Below are 27,562 nucleotides of genomic sequence, written 5' to 3' on the forward strand. Positions count from 1 at the left end.
GATGTTCCCTAAAGCGCTCTGCTAGGAGGCGCCCAGTTTCCCCAATATAGAGGAGACCGCATTGGGAGCAACGGATACAATAAATGATATAAGTCGATGTGCAAGTAAAACTTTGATCGATGTGGAAGGCTCCTTTAGGGCTTTGGATAGAGGTGAGGGAGGAGGTGTGGGCGCAGGTTTTACAGTTCCTGCCGTGGCAGGGGAAAGTGCCAGGATGGGAGGGTGGGTTGTAGGGGGGCGTGGACCTGACCAGGTAGTCACGGAGGGAACGGTCTTTGTGGAAGGTGGAAAGGGGTGGGGACGGAAATATATCCCTGGTAGTGGGGTCTGTTTGGAGGTGGCGGAATGTCACAGACCAACAACAGGACATTCTTTGAGGGAGAATGAACAGAACCTAGGGAGCTACAGAAAAAGTTACCAAGCAAGACCAAAAACATGTTCATCTTTGGATTTCTCTTAGTGTCGTGTGCAAGCAAGTACAGAAACAATGGGATAAGACAGATGAATGTGTGGCTTGAAAGATGGAGCAGTAAGAAGGGCTTTAGATTCCTGGGATTTTGGGATTGACTCTGGGGAGGACGGCATCTGTACAAGCTGGATAGGTTGCACCTAAATGGAGCTGGAATTGAGGTCCTTGCAGGACATTTTGTTCGTGTTGTGAAATGGGCTGCAAATAACATGACAGGGATGTGCGAACCAAGGCAGAATATTAGAGGCAAATATCAGGGTTCATAAAATATTTTAAGATACGTTTGGCACTAGAGTAGAAAATAATAAGGCAACGGGTGAAGTCGGAGGAAGGGAGAAAGAAAATATCCAAACTGACTTAACATGTAAGGCTGTGAGCTGAGGTACCAGAAGACTAGATGTTGGAAATATGGTGGCATTATTTAAGAAAGGCAGTAAGAAAAAGCCAGGGAACTACAGATGCTGAGCCTGACATGAGTGGCTGGAAGGATTTTGGTGGGGATTCAGAGGGACAGGATTTATGTGCATTTGGAAAGACAAGGACTGATTTAGGCAGTCAACATGGCTTTGTGCGTGGGAAATCATGTCACACTAACTTAATTGAGTTTTTTGAAGAAACAACAAAGAAGACTGACGAAGACAAAGTGGTAGTCATTGTCTAGATGAACTTCAGCAAGGCGGTCAACAAGGTCCCATATGGTAGCATGGTTAGTGAGGTTAGATCACATGGACTCCAGGGGGACCTAGCCAATTGGATACATAATTCTAATTCCAATTAAGGTAGGAGACAGAGAGTACTGGCAGAAGGTTGTTTTTCGGACAGGAGGATGGGACCAGCAGTGTGCCACAAGAAGCGGTGCTGGGTCCACCACTTTTCTTCATATATATAAAGAATTTGGACGTGAATTTAGGAGGTATGGCGAATAAGTTTGCAGATGACACCAAAATTGGTGGTGTAGTGGACAGTGAAGAAGGTTATCTCAAAGTACAATGGGACCTTGATCAGATGCATCAATGAGTTAAGGAGTGGCAGATAGAGTTTAATTTAGATAAATGTAAGATGTTGCATTTTTGGTAAGATAAATCAGGGCTGGAATTATACACGTAATGGTAAGGCCCTGGGAGCACTGCCAAACAAAGAGACCTGGAGTGCAGGTACATAGTTCCTTGGAAGTGAAGTCACAGTAAACACGGTGGTGAAGAAAGCATTTGGCATGCTTGCTTTTATAGGTCAGTGCATTGAGTGTCAGAGTTGGGATGTCACGTTGCATGTCATGTCATGGCATGGCATCAGGACATTGGTCAGGCCACTTTTAGAATACTATGTTCTATTATGGTCTCCCTGCTAAAGGAATGATGTTGCAAAACTTGAAAGGGTTCAGAAAAGATTTACAAGGATGTTGTTGGGATTGGAGGGTTTGAGCTATAGGGAGAGGCTGAATAGGCTGGGGCTGTTTTCTTTGAAGCATCAGAGGCTGAGGGGTGACCTTACAGAGGTTTATAAAATCATGAGGGGCATGGAACGGATGAATAGCCAAGGTCTCTTTTCCCAGGGTAGGGAGTCCAAAGCTAGAGGGCATAGGTTTAAGGTAAGCGGGGAAAGATTTAAAAGGGACCTGAGGGGTAATTTTCTCATCTTGAAGTAAATTGTGACGAAATGTAAAGAAAAACACAACCTCTCCTCATACAAAGATACAGGATGGGGGAGTTTTCTGAAAGTCATGTGAATATATGATGGAGCTAAGAGAGTTAAGGATAAGATTAAAGGCTCTGTATCTGCTTTCATTTAACATTCAAAACAAACTTGATGAACTGAGAACACAAACAGAAATGAGCAAGTATGATCTATAGAGGCTTAACTGTAGGATGGTGTGTACATGCATGGAACGAGCTGCCAGAGGATATGTTGGAGGCAGGTAAAATTACACATTTAAAAACAGCTGGATGGGTACATAAATAGGAAGGGTTTGGGGGGAAATATGGGACAAATGCTAGCAAATGGGACTAGATCAGTTTAGGATATCTGGCCAGCCTGCACAAGTTGGACCAAAGGGTCTGTTTCTGTGCTGTATAGCTCAGTGACTCTTCGTAAATGTGCGGAGCATAATGAGTAAGGTTGAGGAGTTAGATGCAGATTGCAATGTGGAATTATCATATTGTAACAGTGACAGAGATCTGGTTCAAGGAAGGGCAAGACTGGGTGTCAAATAATCCTGTTGTATAACTTCTTGTTAGTACTTGGATGAACACTTGAAATTTCATAATGTTCAAGGCAATGGGCCAAGTGCTAGAAGGTGGGACTAGTATAAATTTACAGTAGGTTTTGTCAGTCAAACTCAGGGCCAAGGGGCCTCTTCTGACTGATATAACTTTATGATCTCAGTTTGCCATGTTCTTCCAGGAGTAGAATGTGAATGATTTGCCAGGTTTCTCATTTTGTACTGTATATCAATTGTAGTTAGTTAGCTGCTCCTGAGGCATTTTGACCATTCAGAAATGTTATCTTCATTACAGAATTATGAACCTACAGTACAGTAAATACTGAAGTGTAATTGAAAGTAGAAATTATATCTTCAAGTTAGCACATCAGAAGTATAACAACCTCAGTGTGGCTGATTCAGATTCACTCCTTCTAAGGCTATTATGGAAGTCAGCTATATTTAACTTCTAAATTTGAACTTCTGCCAAAAACAGTTGGCAGGAAGACTTAAAACTCTACCACAGTACACAGCTATAAATGTTTGTTGGGGAGGAATGAAAGATTTCACCAGTAATCTCCATTAGATAAAATGTGAAGTATGCCATGAGTTACATCATATACCCACTCTATTAAGTCCTCAGAAAGCAATTTGCACAACACAGAAAATAAACCAGGGTCAGCAGCTTTGGAAAGCTGTTTCTGCAGAACCTCCAAATGCTCAACTTGAAATAAATTGTGAGGAAATGTAAAGCAAAGCACAATTTCTCCTCATGCAAAGATATAGCACTGGATGGGGAGTTTTCTGAAAGTCATGTGAATATGTGATGAGGCTAAGAGAGTTAAGGATAGCATCAAAGGTTCTGTATCTGCATTCATTTAACATTCAAAACAAACCTGATGAACTCAGAATGCAAATATAAATGAGTAAGTATGATCTGGAAGCCACTATCGAGGCGTAGCTGCAGGATGGTATGCTTCAATACCTGAATCTTGAAGGTGCAAGACTTTTAAGAATGACAAAAGAATAGAAAAGGTGGAGTAGAGGCTGTGATATATTATGATGATATTAGCACAATACAAAGGCATCACCCAAGTTCAGGAAGCCAAGATATGGAAATAGCTTGGGTAAAAATGGGAAATGATAAAGGCATGCTACTTGTGGGTATGATTTATAGGCCACATAACAGTAAACACATGGTAGGGCAGATCATTAACTAAGAAACAGTAATAGTTTGTGAGAAAAGCACAATGATTATCATGGAAGATTTCATCTACATTTCGACGATAAAAGTCAGACAGGCAAAGAAAACTCAGATGAGGATTTCATTGAATGTTTTCAGGATAGCTTCTTAGAGCAGCATATTCTGGAACTGACCAGAGAGCAAGCTTTATCTGGTATTATGCAATAAGAAAGTATTTTTAAAAAATATTAATCTCATAGCCATGGTGCCCTGATAACAGCGACCAAAATATTGAAATTTACATTCAGTTTGAGAGAAAGAGGCCTGAGACTATATTTTTTAAATTTAAAGAAGAACACGAAAAGTGGCTAAAGTGAACTGGAAAATTAGGTTAAAGAATAAATCTATAGTGATGCAGTGGCAGATATTTAAGATGATGTTTCAGAATATGTTGAATTGATACATTCCAATGAATAGGTTATCCATGGTTAACCACAAAAGTTAAAGGAAGTATCAAACTAAAAGTTAAAATATTGGTAAGTGGCAGATCATAAAATTGGACTGAATTCATAAAATTGAACAGAATATATAAAACAGCAAAGATTAACTAAAAAGTTCATAAACAGGGAAAAAGTAGAGTATGACAGAACACCTGCCAGAAATGTAACACACTTTGTAAGAATATTTGTAAATATTGACACAAGAAAACAATTAACAAAGTGAGTACTGGTCCTATAAAGGTTGAGAGTGGAGACTGATTAATAGAAATTAAGGAAATGGCAGATGAATTGAACAGGTATTTTGTATCAGTCTTCATGAAAGTGAATAAACAGTATGTCCCAGAAGTAGCAATAAATCAGGAAATAGACGTAAGAGGGGAACCCGGGAAAATGACAATCATGAGGGAAGTGATACTGAGTAAATAGTTGGAGCTTTGGGCTGCCATGTGCCTGGGCTCTGATGGTTGGCCGATTATTGGGAGTAGTTTGAGGATAAAGGGGAATTGGTGGATGTACTGTACTTAGATTTCTATAAGGCTTTACATAAGATACCGCATCAAAGCTTATTGAGTAAAATAAAAGCTTATTGTGTATGGATAGTGTACTTGCTGACAGGAAAGCAGACAGTAGGTATAAGAGTTGTTTTCAGGTTGGAAAAATGCAATAAGTGGTGTGCCACAGGGACTGGCACAGGACTTCTACTGTTTCCAAGTTATATAAATTATTTAAAAGAATGGACAGAAGGTATAGCTACCTAAGTTGCGGATGACAGACAGATATGTAGGAAAGTAAGTTGTGAAGAAGACATAGGGAAGTTACAAAAATATACAGATAGGTTAAGCGAGTGGGTAAAGATGTGGCAAATGTTACATTATATTGGAAAATGTGAAATTGTCCAATTTGGCAAGAAGAATAAAAAAGAAACTTATTATATAAACAGTGAGAGATTGCAGAGGTTGTGACGCAGGGGAAACTGGATGCCCTGACACATGAATTGCAAAAGATTAATTTGCAGATATGTGAAGTAATTAGAAATTCGAATAAAATATTATTGCTTTAATGAGGAATTACAGTCACAAGTAGGGAGGCAATGCTTCAGTCATATACAGCACTGGTGAAGCTGCTGAAGTAATCTGCACAGCATTGATCACTTCATTTAAGGAGGGATGTAAATGCATTGGGGGTAGTTCAAGAAAGGTTTACTACACTAATACCTAGGATGAGAAGTTGTTATATTAGGAAACATCAGATGAGCTAGGCTTGGATCCAGTGGAATTTAAAAGACAAAGAGGTGATTTGATTGAAGCATGAAAGTCTCTGAGAGGTCCTGACAAGGTAAATGTGAAATGCATGTTTTCTCTTTTGGGAGAGTCTAGAACTGGGGCACATATTGCCTATGTAAAACAGGATGAGGCAATTTACTTTCATTCAAATCATCATGAATCTTTGGAACCCTCTTCCTGAAAAGGTGGTGGAAATACAGTCCTTACGTATTTTCAGGCAGAGGTGAATATGTTATTATGAAGCAAAGGGGTGAGAGGTTATCGGGGGAGGCAGAATGTGCATTGAGATTATAATCAAATCTGGCATTTCTATTAAATGATGAAGCAGATTTGAGGGATGGAATGGCTTACTCCTACACCTAATTGTAGGTTGTAAGGTAACGAATGAAAAAGAAAGTGAATAAGGTAAAGGGGAGAATGAACAATGTGTAAGTAAACTGCTGTTGTTTTCACTGCTATTGAAAACGGTAGTCTATGGAGCTTTTCTCCTTAGCAATGTTTCAAATGTGCACTACAGTGAAGGATGGAAGTTACAAATAGGACAGTATATCAATAATAAAGAAGTATTGGAATTTCTTCAACTCCTGCAATTTCAAAAATCTGAACTCTGCACTGGGCTTTTTCTCAAAATGCAATATCGTAAGCTGATCTGTATCTCTGCTTCTTTCCTTCCATCCATCCATCCATCCATCAACCATGTGAAGAATTTTATTACATGTTGGGAAAGATATCATCCCACCCCTAGATGTTAGAGTTTTCGACCACCTTCAGTGTTCAAGGGATTGTAAGGATCAGAAACGGAAATTGTTGGAAAAGCTCAGCAGATCTGACAGCATATGTGGACAGAAATCAGATTAAATTTTGGGCTTTTGTTTCTGATTTACAGCACCCGCAGTTTTTCTAGTTTTTACTGTAAGGATCAGTGTTGAGGACTCCAATAGGCTGAAGCTTCACAGTAAGCTTTTCACTTGTGGAAATCCTGAGAGATCAACACAACATATGGCTATCTGTTACCCAAAGAACACATGATGTTTAATATGAGTCTGAAATTCAGAATTCAGCATTAACTGGCACTGAAGCAATTCCATAATCGATCACTTTATTTAAAGCTGGACTCAACTTAAGTAAAGTAATAGAAAAAAAACAAGCATTGGTGACAATGGACAATGGAACTTGACAAGTAAAATTTTAAAAATTGGCTAAATTTCTGCAAATGATTATAATAATTACTTTACTGATAAAAATAAACTGGAAGGGATGTATTTTTGTTCTGTTTGCACAAGGAAAGCCATCAAGAAATACCAGCAAACTCGAGTGTGGTTTGAAACAAGTCTCCAGCTAAAACAGATTAAGAGGATTAGAAAGCATAAGGTTAGGGTGAGTCAATACAGTGCAAAGTACTAAAGGAAAAATGTTTGTTGGAATGTGTTCCCCACTCCAAGAACCCTGCATTAGATGTTGAGATATCATTAATTAGAGGGTGATCAATGAAATAAATTGTTTGTAATCAAAAGTTTGAATAAGTTTAGAAAATAAATGAATTACTGCATACCCTTTCAGAATTCTCTAATGCTTCTTCTAGGTACTGGATCTTGCTCTGAAGTGCATCAATTTGCCCACGCTTGGCTGTGATCTGCTTTTGCATTCCCACGGCAACTTTCATTGCTGCAGGGCACAGAATTTAACTTTTAAAATTGCATTAGGGCATGATATCGATAACAAGGCAGCAAGGGTATAACTATGGAGTAACAAATCCCTCTGGTAAATAAACAAACATGGTAGAAAAGTAGAAGAGATCCAACAAAGTTTTACTGGTGTTCAATAGAATATTTTTCTTCAGATTCTTCAAGTATAACAGAAATCAAGGTCTCCTAATTCCTTGCCATATCTTTGGTGTAAAATTATTGGCCTTTCTTAGAAATAGTGTAAATGACTTTTCTTCAGTCACGTCTTACAAGGTGACTGCAATTTTCCACCAATATTATGGTACCTATTATTAAAAAAACACTTTATTCATAAAAATTCAGAAGCATAAAATTGCAAAATTTGAAATTTGAAATGAAAGGAGAAAATACTAGAAATGGAGATCATGTCAAGCTCTGTCAGAAAGGGAAAAATGAGACCAGTGACCTGTCATCTGAAATCTTCGAGAGGCAAACCGACTATTGTGAATTGCTATTCCCACTGAGCTTTTCCTCTCCGACATACATAAAGGATTGTAATTACATCTCTGTATTGTTGTATATTGCAAGAGCATTAAAACATAAAGGGATGTGGAACACTTGATGGAGTATGATCAGATGAATGTTAGATGTCTTCTTGATATGGAAGTGCCATGTTGGACTGGGGTAGACAAATCACGTGAATTTCGCAAAGAAAAAGCTACTAAAAATTTTTTTTTCAGGATGCTCAGGTAATTTTGTTTATTTGATTAACTAAATGCCTGAAGGAATATTACTTTAATATACATGTTGTTCAACAGTCAAAGTGCCAAATTATAATCATATATAATTTGATTATTCCTGAATAAAAAAATGCTTATTGTTGGAGTTTTCAGTTTTGCAAGCATTAGGGCAGAATGAATTCAGTGGCAGTGCCTTGACCAATCAAAATCACCTTCTAAGCCAATCAGCACCCTTTTCTCATGCAATATAACTTGTTGCTGCTTTTGAAATTTGACATTCTCGTACCTGGCCTGATGAGTGCAAAAGCTTTGATAGCATGTCTCTGTTGATAGAGTGGATGAAGAATGAAGCTGGAAAAAGCACTGCAGGTCAAGCAGCAGCAGAGGAGAAGGGGAGTTAACGTTTCAGGTCGGAACCTTTCATCAGGGTTGGAGGTGGGGGGGGGCTGCGAAATAAATAGAGGGAGGGAGGGGGGCTGGGGGAATGAACTGAAGTTCTGTACTGTCATGTGACTATTCATACGGAATTTTAAAAAAATCACTACTGTCACACTATACAGGGTAAAAGGATATACAACTAAGTAGCTTGCATATATAACAGTCTAAAAAGTGTGGACTGAAAATGACTACCGTGGGTATCTGCTCCTTCGAGTACTTTCATCGCCTCCCTGGTTTGCTCAAGATCAGTTTGGGCTGATTTCAGCTGAGCTTTAAGTTTGTTTGTAGCCCAGTCATACTCTTCAGTTTTGCATGTGTAGGTCCTCTGCAAGTTTTCATACTCCTCTATGATCAATAAATAAAGAGTGAAATCACAACCTCAAGCAAATGGATAACACAACTCAGAGTATTCAAAAGTAATTATTTAACATATTTCACATTTATACAATGCAGAGTCAAAGCATCTCAAAACAGTAACAGATCATTTGGCCCAACGAGTACATTTTGCATATTTCTCCTGATGCGGCCTGCTCCAATAATCTTTCAATATCTTTCCTATAAACAAACTTTGGGCAGCATGGTGGCACAGTGGTTAGCACTGCTGCCTCACAGCGCCAGGGACCTGGGTTCAATTCCCGCCTCAGGCGACTGACTGTGTGGAGATTGCACCTTCTCCCCGTGTCTGCGTGGGTTTCCTCCGGATGCTCCGGTTTCCTCCCACAGTCCAAAAATGTGCAGGTCAGGTGAATTGGCCATGCTAAATTGCCCGTAGTGTTAGGTAAGGGGTAAATGTAGGGGCATGGGTGGGTTGCGGGTCGGTGTGGACTTGTTGGGCCGAAGGGCCTGTTTCCATGCTGTAATGTAATCTAATCTAATCAAACTGATTACCTTCTAAGACAATCTATGGATATTGTGTTGTAAGTGGCTTGTGGTAGAAAATTCCACATTCCAATTATTCTCCATGTAAATACACTTTTCTAATCTATCTTTTTAATTATTTCAAATTTCAAGTTCCAATGAGTGGAAGCAGTCAATGATTAGTATATCTTTGTTATCTTTCCTATGGTATAAAATACCAACTCAATTTTCTCATCTATGCTCTACTTTGCCCATTGTTTTTCATCATTCCTTAAATAGGACCCCTTTGAAGTGGGATCTCGTGCAAGTTCAACAAATTCAACAATAATGTCATGGGCAGACCTTGTCAGATGGTGTGTTTTTCACCTATCCCCCTGAAAAGTCAGTGAGGGAAACGTATCCCAGCAGATACCAGCTGCCAATTCCTGACATGAAAGTCAGAACTGTTACCCAGTGGCTGCAGCTGTCTGGTGCCTTCACTGAGTGCTCACCTTGGGCAGCATTCCCCTACATTTCAGGGCACATTCCATGGGCAGTGACCCCCTGCACCCTCCACCTACAGAGGTTGGCACCAGCAAAACATCACTCCCACCACATCATCACTGCACATCTCCAACTTAATGAAAGCATCATTCAGCACTTCAATACTGCACTTTGGAACTGACTGGCATCTTATTTTCCAATGTTGCTTCCAGCTGTTTTGCAGGCAAGGGACGGGCACCTTTTTCATCAATCAGAACATAGTGCATCTCAGAGGTCTTTGCTTGCCCTCTGTGCACTCACTCACTTTACGCTTACTTGAATCATCACGAAATTTCCGCCGTGCCTTTTGCTTTCACTTGGAACTTGCAGACTCACAGGAGTTCTGTCTTACTTTGCCTTTTAGTGCAGACACAAATGCAGGCAGCTTTTCAAATTTCCCATCAATGATCCAATCTTTCCTACAATACCCACAATCTCCTACTGAATGTGTGCCACATAGTCTGTGCAGCATATATCTAAATCACGCCTACCATTCTTAGTTTGTTATCCACTAAGTTCAATGTAGAGGCATCCCAGTGCCCGACTTGCCAGGGGCCTCCATTTCCCAATATTTGCAAGTCAATGGTTAAGTTTCATGGCTGAAACTGCTGACTGATCACATTACTGAGGAGCTATGCCATTTCTGATATTCCTTACATAGGCTCAATAGAACAGTCAATGATGGATCTTTCATTAAATAATATCTTCCACTCAGTTTTCTGTGTCATCCTCTCGTGGTTGTAATGTTAATATTCATAATTCTCCTTGATGTAATGCACTTATTGACTGCCTCCACATCCCTTCATTCTCTACAAATTTATCTACTTCATCTTTTAGTGGTGCTAATCCTACTTATTATTACAAGTATCCTAATAGAAAATCTTTTTATTCCACATTTTGGGAGGGATCTTTTATTAAGCTCTCCTCAACTTCTATAATCTTCATTTTGGCTTTCCTTTATTCTTTACTGCCTCAGTTTCAGATACTATTCATTGTCTTAAGAGCAATAAATTACCTGTTTAGATTTAAATCTGCTCTAAAACCTCTATTGACCCATGGAATAGAGTTAATTTGTATGTCTTTTTATCTCCTGTTCATGATTCCTCCTCTTGATCACTTGGTTTGTTTGCAATTTGCTCCTTCCATCTCACCTGGAGAAAGGTTCTTTTTAAATCTCATTATCCTATATTTCTTTTCCCAGTCCTTTTCTTCAGTTGACCCTAACTGTATAAAATCATTGTTTCCTAAACATTTCCCCACTTTTTTTTCCCTACTTGCTTGGATTCATTAGCCACAAGTAGGTCAAGAAATGTATGCTTCTCTGAGGCAGTAGTAGATGAGAAAATAAATGCAGAAACATTGGCAATAAGAGTTCTCCCTTCCAGCAGCAAACATTTTTCTTATTTCAAGATATATTTTTGGGTAACAAAAATCCTCTGAAATTATTCTAATATTAATAAATATTTAGCTAAATCATCTAAAGCTAAAGCTTCATTCTTAGTTTGTTATCCACTAAGTGACAGCTCACAATATACTCTCAATAAGGTGATAGATGCATTAGCTATTCCTCAGTTCAGTCTGAAAGCATTCAGCTTGTGCTGCATATCTATTGAGATGTTTTCATGCTGCAGTGCACAGGTCATAGCTGTAATCAATACAGCTAATCCACCCCTCTTATGCTTCTTTAAAGCTTTATATCAGAAAGTTTTAACAAACAGCTGTCATTGTGCTGAAATCCTAATGATGATTCAGGTGGAGAACCATGACACGATAAAAGTAATAAAACATCATTATTTTACTTTTCAATCTATGACCTGCTCTATAATTTTGCTTCTTACAGTGCACAGACACTGATACAATTTAGTTTGAATTTCTTTGGATGCGTAATTTTTCTTTTTGTTACCATTTTGATTTTTCGCTTGCTATGTTAACCTGCTAAAAACCATCAAATAGTATCTCATTACACAGACACTACAAGGTGCTGATTCTTCCTACATGTCTTCCCTTCTCTACTCAGTTCTCTCACCAGTAACTCCAGTTCATTCCCTTGCAAGAATCTTGGTCCCAACGCTACTGAGGTGTACGCTGTCTTAAATAGCTTAGTTTCTAGAACAGTCTGAGCAGATTGGAAATCAGCAATATAACTGCTTTTCATGAAAAGACAGCGAGTGAAAATATAGATTTTAAAGCTAGCCTTTGACTAGTATATATACCAGAATATGCTGGAATTAAGGAATCTAAAAAATGCATTAAAATTCAAATATGATCAAAGTCAGTAGTAATTTTTCAACTGGCAATTTCTCGAATGGAGTACTCCTTAAGAGTGCAGTAAAGTCGGAAAATTCGAAATGTTCCAACTGACCAACAAAGCTTAACAGTTAACCAGGATATGTGAGAAGATTAGAAACCTACTGTAACCCCTTGGTAATTAATAAGCTGACTCGCTGACTTATCACTGACTCCCTGAACTCCTTATAGCCCCATAACCCTGACAACCACATCCGAGCAGAACCCCCACACAACTCAGTCCCTATTCCACTCCCACCAACCCTACTGGATTTGACACATCGTCACTGGCACCAGCTTAACTCCACCCCCTCCTTCAACCCAGAACTGACAAAGCCTGCCCCTCCACAACCAGAGACTGGTGGATTGAGTACCCCATCCAGAAATCTCCAGCGCAAAATAATTTGGTAATTTTTAGTCTGAAAAGGGGCAGAATTTTTAGTCTGAAAAGGGGCAGAAACAGGGATTCCAAACTTAATCAAAATATTTGGGCCACTGTCACAGAATTGATTGTCTATTGGTTGCCCAGCTGGCTGTAGGTACATTATCACCTTTAATTCTTTTTTGGCAGCAGTGATTCCACGCAGCTCAGTGCTTTCCTTTGTAGGTTATCATTTTTGGAACACCTGTTCAATGTTAATAACTTACCTGTTGAGATAGGTCCTCTTCCCACCTCAGTGCTTATAATGTAACTGTCGAGCGATTACCTCTTGAAATACATATCCCAGAAGCCACTGGGCCTATAGGAAGGTATAACTCCTACCAGTATGTTTGCCCTGAATGCATAAATCACTTCCAACATCCATCACAGCAAAATTTGGAGAACAACAGTCACCCCTACCACGTAACCTTTTAAAAGTTTTACAATACAATATGAAATTCTTTAAAAGGTGTGCTTATCACTTTAAAAAATGTGATTAAAATCTATTCCAAAACTTCTCAAAATTTCCTTATTTTAGCAATTATACAACATCCAGTTAGGCAGTTTCTGTTCCACTTATAGCATTAGTTTGCATTATCAAACAATTCACCAACAGAATTGTTTGCAGAGAAATGTTAAGACCTCAGATATCATCAATGTTTAACCTCACATTTATATTAACATAGAGTTTTACAGTGATGGGAAGATGAAGAGTTTAAGATATTACTGACAAAATGCAAGGAGCACAATCAATATCCCAAAACCTTGTTGGCAGACTATCTCATACCTTTCAATTCAGCCATTTGATTCTGGATGAGATTTAATTCATTTGCAAGCACTTCCTTTTCCTGTAACAAATCTCTCAATTCAGACATTTGCTGAGTTGCAGAATTTACTAACTTAATTTTCTCCTTTTCCAACTCGGAGAGATGTGCCTTTAGTTCTTGCATTTGTGATTCTTTGTGATCCAATTCAATCTAACAGAAAACAAAGTTATTCGCACCAAATTAAATTATTGTAAGGTGACAACTCAAGAGTGCACATGTATAAATACACTTCTACCTATAGACGACTACTCGAAAAACAGCACATCAGCCTATATACCATACCTCCATTTACTTGATACTTGTATCAACCTTGTTTATAAGCAAATTTATGCTAATCAAAACAAAGTTCCTGAAAATAACTCAACTGCTGATTTCTTTCACCCAGTCACTCAGAAACAAACTGTTGTAATAATAATGACAATTTCACCACTATGTTACAATTGCAGTGATCTGTACAGGGTTTTCTCAGAAAACGGTATATCAGAAACAGATTGCAAAGGTTTAAAGGAAATGGGAACCTCTGGTAAGTAGTTGAGGGTAAGGTTTAGTTTAACTTTTTGAATTTACCTTGGAACTTTAAATACTCTTGTTCGTCCAAGTTCTTTTGCTACTTGCTTGCTGTTATATTACCTCTGACTCTTTCCACAGCTCCCCCCGACCCCACTGTCTGTAGCCATTGCCCAGTTACCTTCTCCAAAACTTCATTTGACGATCCCAACCTTAGATTTTCCCTGGTTCTCTGTCCAGACATTTTGCTTCCTGTCCCCCTGCACCATTTTCCAACCTAACTAAGTTTCTGCAAGGGATAAAAATATTCTCTCAAAACTTCTCATTAGCTCTAAGTTTTAGTTCTGCCTATTGACTGTAATGGTTTTCTACGTGCTCCTCCCTCAGTTGGTCTGTCCAATTTCCTTTATAACCCAACTGTGACAGCAAGGTCAATACTTTCTTTTCCTGTATATTCCTTTCAATATGCTACAAACCACTATCAGCTTCTTATTTTCATTTTTCTCCCCAGCTTTATCTATTCCTCTCCATATTTTTATTTCAATACTTGCATATCTGATACATCCCCATTTATTTCTAGACAATTCAATCTTTTTTTTATTCACTTGTGGGATCTGGGCATCGTTGCCCAGCATTTATTGCCTGGTTGCCCTAGAGAAGGTGGTGGTGAGCTGCCTTCTTGAACTGCTGCAGTCCACTTGCTGTAGGTTGACCCCCAGTGTCCTTAGGGAGGAAACGTTAGGATTTTCACCCAGCAACAGTGAAGGAATGACAATATATTTCCAAGTTAGAATATTGAGTAGCTTGGAGGAGAACCACAGGTGGTTGCATTCCCATGTATCTGCTGCCCTTGTCCTTCTAGATGGAAGTGGTGTGGGTTTAGAAGGTGCTGTCGAAGGATCTCTGGTGAATTTATGCAGTGAACCTTGTAGTTATGACATACTGCTGCTACCAAGAGTCAGTGATGGGGGGAGTGCATGTGGTGCCAACCAAGCAGGCTGCTTTGTCCTGAATAATATCAAGCTTCTTGAATGTTGTTGGTGCTGCATCCATCCAGGAAAGTGGAAAGCATTCCATAACACTCCTGACTTGTATGTTGTAGATGGTGGAGAAGTCAGGTTTTTTTTCAGCAGTACTCCTAGTCTCTGAGCTGGTCTAGTAGCCACTGTGTTTATGCAGTGAGTCCAGTTGAGTTTCTGGTCAATGATAACCCCAAGGATGTAGATAGTGGGGGATTCAGTGATAGTAACACCATTGAATGTCGAGAGGAAGTGGTTAAATTATCTGTTATTGCAGATAGACTTTGTCGGGCATTTGTGTGACACAAATATTATTTGTTACTTATCAGCCAAAACCTGGATATTATTCAAATCTTGTTGGATTTCAACATGGACTGTTTCACTATCTGAGGAGTTGTGAATGTGTCGAAGATTGTGCGATCGTTGACGAACATCCCCACTTCTGACTTTATGAAGGTCCTTGATGAAGCAACTGAAAATGGTTGGGCCCAGAACACTACCGTGAGGAACTCCTGAAATGTTTCTGGGACAGCTGAACCAAACAACCCCACCGCCCTGTGGCTGAGACTTTAACTCCCCCTCCCATTCCACCAAAGACATGCAGGTCCTGGGCCTCCTCCACCACCAAACACTAACCACCTGATACCTGGAGGAGGAACGTCTCATCTTCCGCCTTGGGACCATCCAACCACATGGCATCAATGTGGATTTCGCCAGTTTCTTCATTTCCCCTCCCCCCACCTTATCCCAGATCCAACACTCCAACTCGGCACCACCTTCTTGAACCAGCTACCTTCCCACCAGACCCAACCACACCTCCCCACCCCATTTATCTCTCAGCCCCTTTGGGCCACTAGCCTCATTCCTGACGAAGAGCTTATGCTCGAAACGTTGATTCTCCTGCTCCTCAGATGCTGACTGACAGGCTGTGCTTTTCCAGCATCACACATCTTTCAATGTGCCCAATATAACTCTAATCTGCAGAACGTTTGCCCTCTGATACCCATTAATTCCTGTTTTGGTATGACTCCTTGATACTACACTCTGTCAAATGCAGCCTTGATGACAAGGGCTGTTACCCGCACCTCACCTCTAGAATTGAACTCTTTTGTCCATGCTTGAACCAAGGCTACAATGAGGTCAGGAGCTAAGAGCTCATGGTGGAACCTAAACTAGGTGTCACTGAATGAGTTATCGCTGAGTAGGTGCTGCTTGATAGCACTGTTGATGACACCTTCCATCACGTGACTGATGATAGAGAAGACTGATGGTGCAGGAATTAGCTAGTTTGGATTTGTTCTACCTTTTGCATACAGGACAGACCTGGGCAAATATCCAAATTTGTCAAGTGAATGCTAATGCTATAACTGTACTTGAAGAGCTTGGCTAGGGCAGCAGCAAGTTCTGGAGCACAAGTCTTCAGTACTATTCTGGAATGTTATCAGGGTCATAGCCTTTGCAGTTACCAGTGCGTCCAGCCGTTTCTTGATATTACATGGACTGTATCGAATTGGCTAAAGATCGGTATCCGTAATTTATTTCAATTCAATACATTTTTTGCATTTAATTATTCTAAATGGCAAAATTTACCTCTTCATTGGTACAATGTTCCAAGGCACTTTAGCATCCACCATATAACTGTACATTTTCAAAACATTTGCTCTTTCAGTTTCCATGCAATTTCCTTTCTGGTCCATGACTGGCTCACCTTTCATTTGGCTATGCTGTTAAAATTTCTACTTTGGGCTCTGGTTTATTTTATCTCATCTATTCTCAAACATCCTTCCTTGAACTTTCTTAGTTCCTTTTTTAGTTCATGCTCTAACATTTGAAAGCAACAAACCTGACATTTGTTATAAGTTTCCATTTCCTTTTTTATTTTAATCTTCATATCTTCATTTATCCAGGGAGTTTGTGTTTTGGATGTTCTTCCTTTTGTTGTCATGTGGGAATGTGCCTAATCTTTACCCCAAAGTATCGCATTGTTTGAGGCTTTCCTTTGCTTAGTATTATTTTACCTGCCAATCTTTGAAGCCAAACCACTTGGTCTTTTCAACTTAGAAATTTATCCATCCTCCAGTTGAGTATTTTCACATTTCATGTTTCCTTGTCCATTTCCATGACTACTCAAAAACCAACGACACTATGATCACAGTCCCTGAGGACTGGTGAGTAGCTAATGTTGATCCTTTGTTCAAGAAAGGAAATAGGGATAATCCAGGAAACTGTAGACTGGTGAGTCTCACATCAGTGGTTAGGAAGTTATTGGAGATAATTCTTAGGAATAGGATTTACGCACATTTGGGAAAGCATGGCCTAATTAGGGACAGTCAGCAATGCTTTGTACAGGGCAGGTCATATCTTACTAACTCTATTGAATTTTTTGAGGAGGTGACAAAGGTGATCAATAAGGGTAGAGCAGTGGTTGTTGTTCATATGGATTTTGATAAGGCTTCATGGAAGACTCATCCAGTAGATTAATATGCATGGGATCCATGGTGACTTGGCAGTCTGGATTCAGAATTGGCTTGACCATAAAAGGCAGTGGGTAGTGGTGGAAGAGTACCTTTCAGGCTGGAGGTCCGTGACTAATGGTGTTCAACAGGGATCCATACTGGGTCCTCTGCTGTTTGTGATGTGTATAAATGACCTAGATGAAAATGTAGATGGATGGGCTAATAGTAAGTTTGCAGACAATACAAATATCTGTGCAGTTGTGGGTAGTGTAGAAGGTTGTCAAAGGATACAGTGGGATATAGATCAGTTGCAGATATGGGCAGAGATGGCAGATGGAGTTTAATATGGGTAAATGTGAGATGCTGCACTTTAGAAGATCAAATTTTAAGGAAAAGTATACAGTTAATGCAGGACTCTGAACAGCATTGATTTACAGAAGAGTCTTGGGGTTCAAGCTCATAGCTCCCTGAAAGTGTCCACGCAAGTAGATAGGGTGGTAAAGAAGGTGTGTAGTATGCTTGCCTTAATTGGTCGGGAAATTGAGCACAAGAGTCAGATGTCATGTTGCAGCTTTGGAAGACTTTGGTTTGGCCATACTTAAAGCATTGCATTCAATTCTGGTCGCTACATTACAGGAAAGATGGGGAGGCTTTGGAGAGGGTGCAGAAGAGGTTTACCAGGATGCTCCCTGGATTAGAGGGTATGAGCTACAAGGAGAGGCTAGAAAAACTTGGGTTGTTTTCTCTTGAATGTCAGAGGCTGAGGGGAGACTTGATGGAAGTCTATAAAATTATGAGATGCTTTAACAGAGTTGACGGTCAGGAACTTTTTTTCCAGAGCTAGAATGTCTAATACAAAGGGGCATGTAATTAAGGTAAGAGGCAGAAAGTTCAAAGGAGATGTGAGGGGCAAGTTTTTTTTTTAACACAGAGAGTGGTAGGAGTCTGGAAAGCACTGTCAAGGGTGGTGTTTCAGGCAGATTGGATAAGGCATTTAAGGGTCATTTAGAGAAGCACATGAATATACAAGGAATGGAGGGATATGGATCAAGGGCACACAGAAAGGATTAGTTTCATTTGGTGTCATATTTGGCACAACACTGTGGACCAAAGGGCCCATTCCTGTGCTGTACTATTCTATGTTATATTTCCCAAATATTCTCCCACTGAAATATATTCTACTTCATTCCCCAAAACTAGGTCTAGATTTCACAGAATCACTACAGTGTGGAAACAGGCCATTTGGTCCCAACAAACCCACACCCGAATCTCCAAAGAGTATCCCACCCAGACACATTCCCCTGCCATATTACTTTACATCTACCCCTAACTAATACACCTAATCTACACATCCCTAGATTCTGGCTTAGTGGTGCTGGAAGAGCACAGCAGTTCAGGCCCAAAACGTCGATTTCGAAGCTACTTGGATGCTGCCTGAACTGCTGTGCTCTTCCAGCACCACTAATCCAGAATCTGGTTTCCAGCATCTGCAGTCATTGTTTTTACACATCCCTGGACACTACAGAACAATTTAGCACGGCCAATTCGCCTAACCTGCACATCTTTGGATTAAGGGAGGAAACTGAAGCACTCAGAGGAAACCCATAATAGACACGGGGAGAATGTGCAAACTCTACACAGACAGTCACCTGGGGCTGGAATCAAACCCAGGTCCCTGGCACTCTGAGGCAGCAGTGCTAACCACTGAGTCACCATGCTACCTAACAATGAATTCATAGCTGCAAACCTGCAGACAAGGCTAGTATGAGGATTGAATTCATGATGTGGCATTATTATCACCACACTCTAACCAGTTGAGTTAACCGACCGACTCTCCCTTCCTTGCTGGGCTGGAAAGATCCTGATTCAGAAAATTCTCCTGTACTCTATATACATATCAGAAATTCCACCACCTCTTGCTCAATACACGATTACTATCCCAGTCTATATCAGGATAATTAAAGATTCCACTGACAATATTTTACCATTCTTGCAGCATTATGTAAATGGTGTCCAAATGTGTTTCTCTATCACCTCCTTGCAACACTTTACAGAAATGTGAGGTGGGGTGGTGCCTGTAAAATTTTCTAGGTGGCCTCCTACCCTCAACTTCTCTGAAGTTTTACACAGGGCAGTCAGTTATTGGTTACTTCAGAGCCAATTGCCATCTGGTGTCAATTTTAAAGCTTATTGAGGAGTTCAAGGATAGGGATAGAGCCAGGCAGGTCTTCCTGCCTGGGCCTCTGTGAGAGGAATGGGGGGGAAACGTGAAGAGGAGCAACTCCCCCAGAGACCCACACAATCCTTTCTAAAACCAGGTAGCAAACCCAACAAAGCACTGGGGCCCATTCTGGGGAAAATAAAACATTTGTTAAAAGTATATAGAACTTTAATTGCACTATACTTGAGGTGTTGTGCATAGTCCTGGTTGTCATAATATCAAAAAGATATAGAGATATTGGATTTGGTGGCATTATATTATGATCAGTTCCTAATCTGTCAATGCCTCACAAAAAAAACCTTGCAAATTATTCACAAGGAACTTATCCCTATCAAAGTGCACTGAACAAGCTTGGCTTCTTTTATCTTTTAGCAAAGTCTGAGGGGTCACCCTGATATAGGGACTTAATGATTATAAAAGGCTTTAAGGCAGATGTGGAGAAAATATTTCCAACTGTGGAAGATCTAAAACAGAAACTGATATTTAAAAAATAGTCACTAATAGACCTACCACGGAAGTCAGGAGCAACATTTTAACACAGAGGGAATTGGAATATGGAGCCCAGTACACAGACACGTTGAGATAAACTGCATTGATGCATTTAAAAATAAGCAATTATATATATGAAAGAGAAGAATAGGAAGTTATGGTGAGGAGATTTGATAAAAGGCAGTAGGACAAATCTTGTGTGATGCATAAACAAGTTGACCATAGTGACCTATTTCTGGCCGTATATTCATTATCTGACCTTTAACTCTTGAATCTTCTGGTTTTGACAATCTATATCGGACTGAAGTTGTTTTCTTTCACGCTCTAGTGCCTCAGATGCACAACTCTGTTGTGATGCCATTTCAGAAATGCTTTCCATTTCTTGTCGCAAAGTGGCAAGCATCTTGTTTTTCTCATTCAACTCCATTTTCAGTGAATCATTATCACACTGCATTTTCTTTAAGTGGGTAACCGCTTCTTCAAATTGATCACAAATGGTCTCCTCTGCTATTTTCATCCTATGAATCTTTTGGCACTTTTCATCAATTTCATGCTGCAGTTTACCTTTTTCTGCGATTTCATTTTCCAGACATCTGTCTTTTTCTTTTATTTTCTCCCCCAACTGGCAGATGGTTATTTCTGTTTGGTCAAGTTGCTGTTTCGTCTTTTTAAGCTCCTCTCCAGTTTTACAAAGTTGTTCCTTACAGTTCTCATACTGTTTGACTAAGTTCCTGATTTTCTCTTGGTCTTCATTTCTTTGTTCCTCTAATGATGCCTTTGGTTGAACAAAGAAAACACATGTTTACAAGTATCTAAGAGAATTTTTATTCTAAAAGTATCCAATTTGTTTCAAACCTTATATTATCAGCTTTCCCTAATTTGACAATGTCTCACAAAAAAACCTTGCAAATTTTGAAGCAAATGTCCAGGCACTAACATCATCATTACAATACACTCTGTCTTTGCCAATATAGGTGGCAGAGCTAGAGAAAAATTGTTGTGCTGTAGAAGACACTGATCACTGGTAAAGAGATTCAAAAATCTGTCCAGTCACAAAATTGGTCCATTGCAAGTTTTACTCTTTGAAATGTTTCCCCTTTGAGATTTAGACTTCCACTAAGAATGCCCTGTAATCAGAGGAAATATTTTTCAACTTTTAAGTCTTTCATCAAAACATTCTTGGGAATAATAGAGAAAAAAAATTATAATCTTCCATACTTAGAAGGAACAAAGAAATGAACATTTAAGAAACAACAGAATGTGCAAAATTTCAACAAAGGCATGTAGAGGAATTCTTAATTAAAGAGAAGCAACAATAAAACACTTTCAGGTTTGTGCTGTGATTTTGATGGCATCGTAGACTGACATCTGTACTTTACCAACATTTCTTTGTGATGAAAATCAGTTAATAATGCAATAATATGTGCTTTCCTCTAATGTTTGTTTGAGGGATAGATACTGACCAAGACAATGAGGACATCTCACCTGTTCTTCTTCATATTTGTGTAATGGGATCTTTTACATGAACCTATTCTGAGCACTCGTCTGCCAGTTTAACATCTCATCATAATGAAATTAGGCAACGAGACTGCTGCAAATTCAATTTCTTGGCTTGATTATTTGCCATACATTGGTCTTGTAATATCAAATTCTACCAAATAAAACCTGAAAAAACTCAATTGGCTTAGACCCAACCATCTTTGGCTGCTTCATCAATGATTTGCTCTCTACTATAAGGTCAGAAATAGGGATAAATTCACTGATGACGACAAAGCATTCAGTTCCATTCATAATGCTTTAGGTAATGAGGTAGCCTGTCTATTTACAGCAAGAGTTGGATACCATTTAAACTTGGGTTGACAAGGCAGGTAATGTATATGTGTTATACAAGTGCTCAGCAATGACCATCTCTGTTAATCACTCCATAATATTCAACGGGATTGCCAATGCCAAACAATAATTTGGGAGTCACTGCTAACCTTACAAGTCACATAACAAAAGCAGGTCAGTCTCACTATCTACAAGACAAAGGTCAGAGTTCTGATGGGATATTCTGCACTTGCCTAGATAAGTGCAGCTCCAATAATAATCAAGAAACTTGATACCATCCAGGATAAAGACGTCTGTTTGACTGGCACCCAACCACTACCTTAATAATGTAGTTCACCACTGGATCAGCAATCAACAAGATGGACTGCAACAATTTGAAAAGGCTCATTCAATAGCACATTTCAAGCTTGTTAAGAGTTTAGAAGGATAAGGGCAGCAATGGAGTTCTAAGAGCAGGTTGGCTGTCTCACTTCCAAGGGGAGTGACATGGAGAAACACCGAGAGCAACAGATAGACCTGCTTTTACCAAGGCTGTTGTAGGATGAGTTCAGCCATAATTAACAGAAGGGAGTTTTTAAAAAAATATTAAACTCAAAGAAAGTGTGACAAAATACAATACAATTTTGTTTAGATATTATGAATATTTTACGGTATTATCAATTCGCTGGAGTAGGTGAACGATCATTTCTATTCATTTGAAAAGAGATTTCTCACTCAAAAAAGCTTAACAACCTTTGCATAAACTAACCTGACATTGCAACTGATGCTGGTACTGTTCCTTCAAAGAGTTTATCATACCATCTAGCCGCAGAATTTCTTGATTTTTGCACTCCAATTCCCGCTCCAAGTTTTCAACAGAGAGACTATTACTTGCACCACGTTCCCACAGCTTCTGGTTTTGTTCTTTTGCCACTTTGAGGTCCTCTTCAAGTTTACAATAGTCAGCCTGAAAAATCAAAGATAAAACTGACTTGAAATTGAAAAACTACGACTGCCAGCATTGAAGAACTAGCTGGTTTAACAGAGTTTGGGAAATGGAGGGGGCTAAGAGCATCTAAAGTTTATGATTGAAGAAATATCAGTCAGCAGGATCTCATGAATATGTGACAGATGCATGAATGCAAAACCTTTTTTTCCTGCCCTCACCATTGTTCGCCTTGACTGAGAGATTAAGCTTGTCAGTCAGACCCCAATCCTATTTCTCGGGTAAAATTGAGCCATGGGTGAGTTTTGCAGAATCAGAAAGGCACTTCAGAAAATAGACAAAAAAGACTAGTGCTCCTCAGATCTCTGAAGGCTGATATGACGAGTGAAAAGAGTGGCACTGGCTATAAGGAGGAGGCAAGTGTGATCAACTGTGTGGCAGGAGGGGAGAGGCAAAATGCACACCAGGAAATCAATAATCACTTCCTTTCTGTTCAAATTGGAGATAAGCGAAAGAACATTTTCTACAGCACACCTCAATTATCCACCAATATATAGCTTAATAGGAACCATTCAAGTTTATATATGGAGATCTGGAAGCAGCAAGGATGAGGCAGTGCAGGTGTTTAACTGTTGTCTCACCCAAGGTGCACCCAATCCAGCCATTCCATTTTCAGGAGCATGCAATCTCTGCTGGTTGATTACATGATTATTTTGACAAGGATACTAGGGAGGTCCCTTCTTTGCATCTATTGTTTCACTACCACTTCCCTGAATCACTGATGATTGTCGATACTGTTCCACGCTTCATCACTTTAGCACCTCAATCAAATCACTCAATAATAATGAGTTTAAGTGAAAACTGCCTTAATCTTTCCAAGGATTTTCTGTATTCATATATCCTCACATCCTAGCAAATGAAATCCCTTTATTGCTTTCCTGTAGTGTGAAGCCCAAAACGACAAATGGCTCTCCTGCTCTCTTCTTCCTAAAGTTTCACATTGAGTCACATTTACTTCTCAGTGTTTATGTTTTGTACCAGTATTTTATCAGCTGACCCATCCCCTTATCAACTTGATGTGACACTCAATGTTTGTGAAGCTAAACACCCAAACCTTCCTTGTTGTTCTGTGTAAACTGTGTAAAATTAAATGCTTAATTGTGTATAAATTTGAATCATTAATATAGAGAGAAAACAAAAGCAAATGAGAACTGCACTGTGAGACATTCCTGGTCATTTTCAAAAACTGTGAAACTACCCCTTAACATGCAACACTCTGGTTGCAATTTAATGCTCTCTTCCAACGCAGGTTTAGTGCAAGGACATTTAGTTGAGACAGTGGATGGGATTCTGTCCATATCCAAGTAACTGGTACTTAATATCACAGACCTTCCTAACAGCAGGCAACAGACGGCCCTCGCTGATTCACCAGCCACCAGGCGAGACCTTATCACCTTCAATAACTTCCACTCTCTGTAATGCCCTTTCTAATAAATTTTCATCAAATTTCTTACCACCCTTCTAATTCCATACCACTTCAATTCCTCCAATAGTGTGCTCAATTGTTGAAAGCCTTATGAAAATCCTTCTGTGCATCCACTCTGTTTTCCTCAACCATCATATCTATTACTGCAAAATGATCCTAAGAGATTTGTCCAATGCAGTCATTCTGTCAAGCCAGTTTGGCTACATCTACTTCCTTTCTGCCCCAGTATTAGAGCTTTTCAAACTTTCAATCATGCCCTTTACACTCTCTAGATTTGACTTCCAATTATCTTGCTGGGTTTCAATCTAAAATAGACCCCAAGATATCTAATTCAGAAGATATTTCTTTCCTAAAGCATGGGAAGACTTAGCACCACATAGAGTGATTAAATTAGATTCCCTACAGTGCGGAAACAGGCTATTCAGCTCAACAAGTCCACACCGATCCTCCAAAGAGTAACCCACCCAGACCCATTCCCCTAATTAATGCACCTAACACTATGGGCAAGTTAACATGGCCAATTCACCTGACCTGCACATCTTTGAATTGTGGGAGGAAACTGGAGCACCCAAAGCAAACTAACGCAGACATGGGACGAATGTGCAAACTCCACACAGACAGTCACCTGAGGGTGGAATCGAACCAGAGTCCCTGGCGGTGTGAGGCAGAAGTACTAACCACTGAGCCACCGTGTCGCCCCATGGTTGCAGCAAATAGTATAGATGCATTTAGAGTGAAGTTGGATAAAACATGAAGGAATAGTTTATTGATGGTTATATAGATAGATAGAAGGAGCCTGAGTGGAGAGCAAACAGCTTCATGTAAAGGTTGGTCAAATGGCCTATTTCTGTGCCATATATACTCTGTAACATTGTATACAATTCACCATACCCAAAGTTCTATGGTCATATCATAGCTCTCAATATCCTATTCACCTATCAGCACTCTGCATGCTGACCTATATTGGTTCCTAAACTAGCTATACTGGAGTATTAAAATTCTCAGCCTTGCCTTCAAACCACTTTTATGACCTTGTCCCTTCCTGGGCAGGCTGTAACTCTCTGAACCCTCCACCTCACTGAGATCCCTGTTTTCTAATTTTGACCTCTTGTATATCTCCATCTTATGATTAGCAACCATTGCTTTTAGTTGCTCAGGACTAAATCCTGGAATTCCCTCTCTCCACCTCTCTATCTCAATAGCTACTTCTACTACCCATAACACACTCTTTAAATCCTAGCTCTTTGACCAAGCTTTTGATCACTTCTCAGGATAGAAGTTGCTTGGTGGACAGTGCTGATTCCAGACAATTATACAAGCAAGCTATATGTTTATCCCTTATTTCTAATGCTGAGTACAGATTATTTGGATAAAATGACTGAGATGTAAGTTATGCCAAGTGTCTGGTCACTGGCTGGCAAGTCATTGTAAGACAAATTTCAAACAAGCTTTTCACTTGACAGCAAAGATGTATGTTACATAAGTATAACACTGGAAAGTACCTATAGACCCAGTATTTTCTCTCAAAATGGAGGTGAGAGTTTGGCTGTGAAACTCTGAATTTTACTGGATAATACACTTTCCTTGTGCTTTTCCAGTCCCATTTCAATTTTCAACGTGGTTGTTTCACAGATCATGAAGTCTTTGAGTGCAAACATGCACATACCTCATCAGACGTTAGGGCTGGGCTCCTGCTGTGAGGGTCAGCAAAAATTTGTATTGCCTCCTGCACACAATTTTTGTGTGTGAATGTGAGTTTTGTAAGTGCTAAAAGAAAATCTGGTTCAAGAGATAAAAAATAAAGTTGCCATAGTCTTACCAGACCATAGGGCTGCTATCTCATTAGAGAGAGAGAGAGAGAGAGAGAGGACTGGTGGTGGTTTAACCTGAGGGTCACCACACCTCAGGCGAGGGGAGGGATTGAGAAGGAGAGTCCTTCACGGTAATCTCAGCCAGTATAGGAAAGAGATAATGACCAATGGGAAGAGCCCTGCTGAAATGGTGAGAACATTCTGAGAGATAGATGTAACATGTTAGGATTAGGTGCTGTACTGTAATGTAGATGCGTTTTTAGTGCAATAACAGTGTCTGCTTAAAGCTAATCCAAACCTTGAATGACAGCTCAGTATTGGAAAAAAAGCGCTGCCTTTAGAAAGTTGACAAATATTTCTGCACTTGCTTCCCTTCACTAATGGATAAGAACTTTGCTTTGAAATGGAAATGGTACATCAGTTACCTCAGTTTGAGGCAACATAACGGGAAGCTACTGTCAACATTCTGAATGCTTAGCTGCAACTGGCTTCAGCTCATCAGGTTCCAAGAATGTTTGAAAACTTTAAGAAGCTGTAATGACAGAATATGCTTTTGATGTGGTGTCTTATTTAAAAACCTAATAAATATTTAAGGATTATAACTTTTTTTAACATAGGTATTTTTATTCTAGTATCAATGCTGATGTGTTTGAATTCATAGTTTTATTACATTATTAGATGCTTGTTTTTTTCCAGGAAATTTTGAAAAAGAATTCCAAACCCATTGAATGACTCTTGAGGACTTTACAAAGGGCATTCTGGGTGATTGGTTACGCTGGATGCATGGGAAGAATGGAGAAAGCATAAGAGATCAGGTGGGACATGGAGTTGCCATTAATAAACTGAGGGAGATGGTGGTGTGGGTGCCTGGTGGGCAGGGTGATGGCAATAGTAACTGGGGGACATTATCATGAGAGGGACTGACATTATCCTCTGCAGCAAAGAGCATGAGGCCAAATAGCCATGTTACTGCCTGCTGTGAGGGTTTGGAATGTCTCCTTGGGCTGGAGAAGAAGTTACAGTGGGAAGGGGAGGATCCAGTGGCCATTGGTACCAACGATGTAAGTAGAATCAAGAAAGGGGTCCTGCTGACAGAACATGAGATGTTAGGTGCTAAATTAAAAAGCAGAACATAAAATATAATAATTTCTGGATTACTGTCCAAGTCATGTCCAAACTGGTATTGGATAAATAAGATTAGGGAAGTGAATAAGATTAGATTAGATTAAATTCCCTACAGTATGGAAACAGGCTCTTCGGCCCAACAAGTCCACAATAACTCTTTGAAGGATAACCCACCCAGACCCATTCTCCGACCCTATATTTACCCCTGACTAATGCACCTGAATTAGCATGGCCAATTCACCTGACCTGCACACCTTTGGATTGTGGGAGGAAACCAGAGCATCTGGAGGAAACCCACGCAGACA

The 27,562-nt window shown here is 39.7% G+C and overlaps 1 protein-coding gene across 8 annotated transcripts in view; it reads right to left on the reverse strand.

Moving 5' to 3' along the window:
- LOC140455186 (coiled-coil domain-containing protein 158-like) overlaps positions 1 to 27,562 on the reverse strand; it is a 170,074-nt gene that overhangs the window by 42,823 nt on the left and 99,689 nt on the right. For 7 of the 8 annotated variants that reach the window (XR_011952850.1, XM_072550158.1, XM_072550083.1 and 4 more), the window contains 5 exons: positions 22,659 to 22,856; positions 20,340 to 20,855; positions 13,349 to 13,538; positions 8,667 to 8,819; positions 7,185 to 7,297 (listed from right to left, as the gene is read on the reverse strand). Coding sequence is in view for 7 of the 8 variants with exons in the window: in XM_072550158.1 (XP_072406259.1) it covers positions 7,185 to 7,297; positions 8,667 to 8,819; positions 13,349 to 13,538; positions 20,340 to 20,855; positions 22,659 to 22,856 (1,170 nt within the window). In the remaining variant the exon portion in view is untranslated. The remainder of the gene's footprint in view (positions 1 to 7,184; positions 7,298 to 8,666; positions 8,820 to 13,348; positions 13,539 to 20,339; positions 20,856 to 22,658; positions 22,857 to 27,562) is intronic. The other variant, XM_072550361.1, reaches the window with a different exon arrangement.

Source organism: Chiloscyllium punctatum, chromosome 1 (genome assembly GCF_047496795.1).
Source record: "Chiloscyllium punctatum isolate Juve2018m chromosome 1, sChiPun1.3, whole genome shotgun sequence".
Lineage (NCBI taxonomy): Eukaryota > Metazoa > Chordata > Chondrichthyes > Orectolobiformes > Hemiscylliidae > Chiloscyllium > Chiloscyllium punctatum.